At 31.1% G+C, this 6,895-nt stretch overlaps 1 protein-coding gene across 1 annotated transcript; it reads right to left on the reverse strand.

The window, feature by feature from the left end:
• Positions 1-2,154: 2,154 nt before the first annotated feature.
• Positions 2,155-4,860, reverse strand: LOC108752660 (ATP-dependent RNA helicase DDX51). Its single transcript, XM_018493662.1, has 6 exons — positions 4,838-4,860; positions 3,982-4,691; positions 3,660-3,872; positions 3,377-3,587; positions 2,796-3,221; positions 2,155-2,594 (listed from the first exon to the last, which is right to left on the reverse strand). Exons 1-6 carry the CDS (start codon positions 4,858-4,860, stop codon positions 2,207-2,209), a joined length of 1,971 nt encoding a protein of 656 aa, XP_018349164.1. The 3' UTR covers positions 2,155-2,206.
• Between the last annotated feature and the right edge of the window lie 2,035 nt (positions 4,861-6,895).

Here is a 6,895-nt window from a genome sequence, read left to right on the forward strand (position 1 = left end):
TAACATAATGAAAAAAAAAATCGTACGCACGATACGTGTATTCACGTACAGTTACTTATACATACTTTAGATGTAAGTAAGTGTGAATCTTGCTCGTTCGTTAGAAGTTCAGACAACGGAAGTTCGAGCGGATGCTTTCAACGAGCTGCTAAATTTTTGGGAAACGTCAATTTCGCAGAGAAGAGATCCGCAATCAGAGAGTCCTCATCTCTTGAATATAAACTTATTAAATATTGGAAAAATGCAATTTTTCAAAAAGTTTATTATATAATCCTAAATTTAAGCTTTCTACCACAAGAAAATGTTTAAAATTAAACAAATTTTATATTTTTAAGACTGCAGTCACAAAGACATAAAATATCTTTTAATTCATATTTAGTTAAATTTTACTTAGCTTTATTTAAACGTTTTTTATACTTTACGTCCGTAAAATTTTCTCTGCATTTAACATAGTTTATATCTGTAACATTTCATATGCTTACATATACTTTTTTTTTTTATATATTTGTTATATATACATATATGTATATTTATTACATGTTTTATATATTTACTTTTTTTCTTTATTCTTGTTTTCACAGTTTTTTTATATAAAATTTTGTCATATATTATATGTATAAAATTCTCTTTTATATGAAATTGAACGTATTTGGCAGGCACATGACAACAGATTGCTGATCTTTGCCTCCATATCCATCACAGCAGTCAGATTGTTAATCATTAATGAATTCCACGGGTGAATTGGGGGAGTCGCGCAGGCCTAAGGCTACAAATACGCAAAATTTGAAATGAAAATATCATACCTCTATATTAAATTTTTTAACAGAAAAAGCGAATATCAATCGTGAACGTTTTCGTTTGAAATTCTTGAGAAAACCGAAGGTTAAACTGTCGATCAGCACAATCCGTCTCTGATTTTCGGCGAACGAAGTACCTACAACATGATTGTTTGTAATTGTTAACGATGCGTTAGTTAAATAGAAGTCTATGAGCATTGAAAAAGTGATTTAAGAGAGCTTGTTTTTGAGGGAATTAACATCTGAATGGTCAGTATTTTTCAATGTCTATTTAATGCAACGATTGCAGTCACACAATATGAAATTACAGCAACAATCCTGACGAGATTGGAACATGATCGAATTACAAGTTTGAATTAAAAGTTTGAGAATACTTAAACTTTGGCCGGAATCTTGTAATTGAAATTGTCATGTGAAAATAATGCGATACTGAAGAAAAAACGCACAATTGTTTATAACAAAAATCAAAATTTACACATTGTACATTGATATGGTGAAAGGTATCGCAAAATGTAAACGTCAAACGCATATATAAATGTATCGTGAGGGAGGGAATGCTGTTTACGATTATATGTAAACTGATTAATTAGAGTCATATAAATAATTATTTTTCATATTATTTACTTTTTAATACTTTACAAACAGCATTGCCGTACAGATAGACCTCCTTAAAAAACCTTCTTTAAAAAAACTTCAATGTCTGTTTATATCTCGGAATTTATTTTCTTTCTTAAATTTAACGAGAGTTAAAAATAGTGACTATTGTGACTAAATTTAATGCCGTTGTAACTGAATTTAATACCGATCTATAATCGCTGCCACGATTATGCACTGTGACTTATATGCTTGCGAAAATTAAGCTGTCATGAAATTTTTTAACAATTTAATTAAAGAATTTAGTCGAAGGAAGCTATAATCCCTGCAACATTAAAGAAAAATTCAGTGCGATGAGTTTCAGGCAATAAAGCCATATATAGCAATAATAGTAAATAACTTGTGTCTGCATCGTTATCTGTAAATGCGACGTCGTTTACCTTTTGTAAATTAAAACTGTGAATACATTGCCTTCGACGGAATAAAGAACAATGGGAGTAATAACTAGTATACAATTCGAAACAAGATTTACCGCGACTACCCATAGAACGAATCATAGAGAATGAGCATGATGTACGATACTATTAACTTCAGACAATAAAATGTTATTATCGATGTTACCTTATTATCTGTATTTGATATGTTTCTTCTACAGCACCTTTTACAGCATAAAGTTTAACAGATCGACTATTAAATAAGTATCAATTCTATCGTTGTACAGGATTTTTGGAAGGTAATTGATAACGAAGCATTATATACGAGTATTATAGAAATAAATTTGTGCACATTCATTTATTTCACTTTTAACATAAATATTATTCTGCACTTTTATTTTGTTTTGTCACAATTGCCACACGTCTACGCTTAGTAGCCTTCATTCGTTCCAAGCTTTCATTCTTCTCTTTTTCAAGAATCTCTGTCAATTTTGCAAGCTGACCCTCATAGTTAACCCCATTTGCAATAGCATGCAAATTCATTTGTTCAATGTTGGGCACGACTTTATGTGCACCACTTAACATTTGCTTGAATATCCCGACCTGGTTTGCTGTGAGTATGGATACCGCAGTTCCCGATTTTCCAGCACGTCCAGTTCTACCAGCTCTATGTATGTAACCCTTGATGTGTTTCGGAAGATCATAAGATACAACTAACTGCACATCCAGAATGTCCAAGCCTCTAGCCAGTGCATCCGAGCTTATTAATCTAAAAAAATAATCAGCATTAATTAAATTATTAAATTAAACAATTTTTTTTCTTTTTTATTTTAGATATAAAATACAATTTATTTTATTATCTTGTCCTCTTAACATAATTAGAATAGAAAAATATTAATTTCTAAGAAAGACATTTTTTTCTGTGAAACCGAAATTATTTTACTTTACTAAAGTATAATACAAAACTTACACATGTATCTCTCCGTTTGCGAATTTGTCCAAGATACCTTCACGTTGCTTTGACGCAAGCTGGGCGGATAATTCTCCCACTGTGACATTCCGTTCTGACAAGAGTAACTGCATCAAAAGCGCCAATCTGTGCGCGTGTTGTCCGGAATTTGTGAAAACGAGAGTTTTAGGAATATCCTGCCTCGTCAACAACTGATATAAGACAATTGGTTTGTAGCTAGGAGAACATTCCACCGCGAGTTCCGTCAATTCTTCTGGACTTGTATAACGTCCAACAAAGTCACCCTTATCTAAATTTATATCAGTATCTTTGTCGGTTACTACAGTTGTGAACAATTTTGGCTGGAAAAGCCCCAGTCGACTCAATTTTTCAGGATCTTGCGACAAGGTTGCGCTAAATAATAGTTTTTGAGCTGGTATAACTTTGCTGTTTAAAAAATGATATATATAAGTCAGAATAACTTCTCACACAATATACTTAGGATAATCGCCGAAATAAAAATTATTCTTTATCTACATATATTATCAGAAAATATATTGTCTAATAATAATTTCTATTAAATAATTCTATTAAAAAATGACCTTGAACGCATATTTCCAAGCGTCAAAACAGGAGGCCGAGAATGAGGTTCAGGTAAATACTGTAGCCATTCTGATGCGCGATCGGCTTCATCGATGACGAGAAATTTTAGGTAATCCAAGGAAAATCCAGGAGTTTTTAATATATGATCTAATAAGCGACCAGATGTCGCGATTACTATGTCTACTGTGGATAAGTATTTCCCTCTTTCAGCTTTAAAAATAATTTTATATTAAATTTTTATGTATTTATATCAATTTAATTCATTAAGTATCAAATACATACTTTTTTTAATTATACTTTTTTGCTCTTGCTCAAATGAAGATGCACCCGAAAGTAAGCCCACCTTCAGATCTGTGTGAGAAGTGTAAGTGACCATTACTTTATGAATCTGTGCAGCTAGTTCTTGCACTGGCAAGACTATCAAGCAACGAATTTTTGGTACGAATCTTGTTTGTAATTCTTGTACAATTGGTAACACATAAGCCAGAGTTTTACCTATAAAATTATATAAAATTACTTAATACAAAATGATATTAAAGTATGTACTACTTTTAATCAGTAATTAATAATTGCATAATTATATCATTGTTGTGCAAATATTTACCACTGCCTGTAGGAGCAGATACACAAGTGTCTCTCGGCCACCATCCCATTTTTCTATCCATGTTACACTTGTGTAACCATTTTATTATGTTAGATTGAACTGGAAATAATTTAATAATGCCATTGGCTCTTAAAACTTCTATCAATTTTGCCTCCAAAACTGATTCTAATTCTTCCAATGGGGGCCCACTATTTAAATCAGCAGATATAATTTCAGGGTGTGCCAACCAATCTGGTAATACTCTCTTTACTTCACGCGGCTTTTTTCGAGATTTTGCGCCTAATATTATAAAATTGTTCTGTGAGGGTATTTCCTTGTTTGTAGTATCATCATTATTTTCCTCTGTTAAATTTTTATCTTTTTCTTCTAAATCTATATTATTGTCTATTACAACAGAATCAAGTTTATCTTCAATATTTTTTTTCTTCTTCTTCTTCTTTGTTGATACTTTGGCTGTTTCTATTGTTTGTTCATCAATTTTTTCATTACTAATAATTTTGTCCTCAATATGTAAGTCATTAGTTTTCTCTGCTTCAAGCAATTTCTTTTTTTTCTTTTTCTTAGGTTCCTCCAAATTATTTTCATCCTTATTTAATGTGGATTTATTGCTTGCTGCTGCCCTTTGTCTTTTACGCTCTTCTATTTTCTTCAGCAGTTCGGAAAAATGATTTGTTTCACTTTCATCCTCTTTCTTGCTTTCATCTTCATATCTATATACAATACACATATTTTATATTAAATGTATACCATACACATATTCTATCGCATAAATAAAATTAATGAATAATAATTTTCATATGAGATTATGATATCTCATGCAACATGATCAAAATTTGACAAAATTTATATTTCTTACCTGTTTATAACAAATAAGCTCATTTTTTCTAGATATAATTTATCACATATGCAATACACTAAGTAAATAATAACAATAAAATCTTATAGCATAATTATATTTAAAAATTACTAGCATTTATTTTATATGTTAACAACATACATTAACAATTTAATAATAACATTCAATCAATAATTATTATTTGTGTATTTAATATCTTCGAAATAGAAGTGTTCTTCAGTCAATAATTAATTACAATAAGCCGAGAAATCAATAATCGCAAATAAACTTATAGACATTCCAAGTCACTGCAAAGCTACACGTGAATTTTTTATAGGTTAGTTAGAGGCAGTTAGAGATTAGGTTAGATTCACGTCAGGTTTGCATTGTACTGCCATGTCTTTGTGGCAAATCAAGACACTTCCTCACTCTGTCGATAAAGTAGTAATATTACAATTAATTATAATTGTAAATAATAATTAACAATTGTATTAATTGTACATACTATTAATTATAATTGCACATTGTAAAAATATTCTTATGAATTTGCTTACTAATTATACGTTAATAACAGTTCACATCTGCAATTGATTCGACCCAATTGATGTTTAATTAACATCAATTAAGTGACGTATCTAGTCAAATGAAATTCTAAGCATAATTTTATTGCTACGTGCAGTTAAACTTATTCAAAGAAAGTCATACTACTTATTTGAACAATTAAGAAAAACTTTATCATTATAACTTTTATTATTATTTATTTGCTTTAGGTAAAGCATCGGTGTAAAAAAATTAATCGTAAAAAGACATTTTCTTCTAACCGCAAATTATAATATTTTGCAAAACTCAATACACAGTTACTTGATCGAGATCGATCTAAACATAAAAATTCCCGAGTAGATATACTAGATAGTATACTGAGTGGTATAAATATGTAATTATAATATTCAACGGCTTATCCGCTTGCAAGTTTCATTTATCAAAAAAAATCTCGTTATCGAGTTTGCAGGTCGGCGATAGATCGTCGGGGCAGAAGTCGCGCGCATTAATTCGAATGAGTCTCGAATGAGATTATTCACAAGCAGATTTATATCACAAGCAGAGACCCAGATAGAACACTGTAATATTAACTCATAATTAAATCATAACGATCATCATGACGTTATTTGTCACTTAAAAATAAATTTATATTATAGATGACAAATAAGCTAGGTCATGATAATGTCCTTATGATATATTAATTATGGGATCTATTTTTGTTTCTTACTAATTATGGACAGAGGATGTTGAACATGAACAGGATGACTCTTGTGTTGATTTGTGTCTCTTGCTGGAAAGCTCCCTATTATAACACTTCTGTGATCTACTGGGGATGATGAGGTCTGTATAATATCAGACGGTCAGATTTATGGACGGTCGCGCCTCTTCCACGCAACGATCTCGCATACACGCTGCTTCCGTCGCCACCGTTCCATATAAACGGCGCCGCGCGGCAAGGCTGCAACATTAAATAAACGACCATCGTTCCCCACATTCCGCCGATTCCGCGTCGCGGTCGACGACGTGACTCCGCTACGCCGCTCGTGCGATGGCGCATCAATAATAGCAATGCGGAATCGCCCGACTACTAAGCATGTCATATTGTATGTAGATATGTTACATGAAACATACGAATAAAGTCGTATTACATAAAATAAGACGCAATATGTAAAATTATGTTATCATTCCTTGATTTATATAATGCATTGCGATAAAATAAATTTTTCAATGTTTGTGCTGATCTGTAATTCTTTGAGAAGAAGAAGAGGAAGAAATAGTAATGAACTGATTTGATACTTATTAATAATGTTTTTCAAGGAATTAAACAGTGCTTTCATATATAATGCATGTATTTAAATATAATATAAGTACTCAAACGGAACGTAGCATATTCGTAATTAAATTATCACAAAATTAATATATTGATGGATTCGATTACTCGCACGTGCTGTGTGTGTGTGATATATTGAATTATAACACATTTAAAAAAGACTGCTTTTATATAAAGTATCTAAATGCAGTAGCATATAATGGTATAAT

Source organism: Trachymyrmex septentrionalis, unplaced genomic scaffold (assembly GCF_001594115.1).
Source record: "Trachymyrmex septentrionalis isolate Tsep2-gDNA-1 unplaced genomic scaffold, Tsep1.0 scaffold60, whole genome shotgun sequence".
NCBI lineage: Eukaryota > Metazoa > Arthropoda > Insecta > Hymenoptera > Formicidae > Trachymyrmex > Trachymyrmex septentrionalis.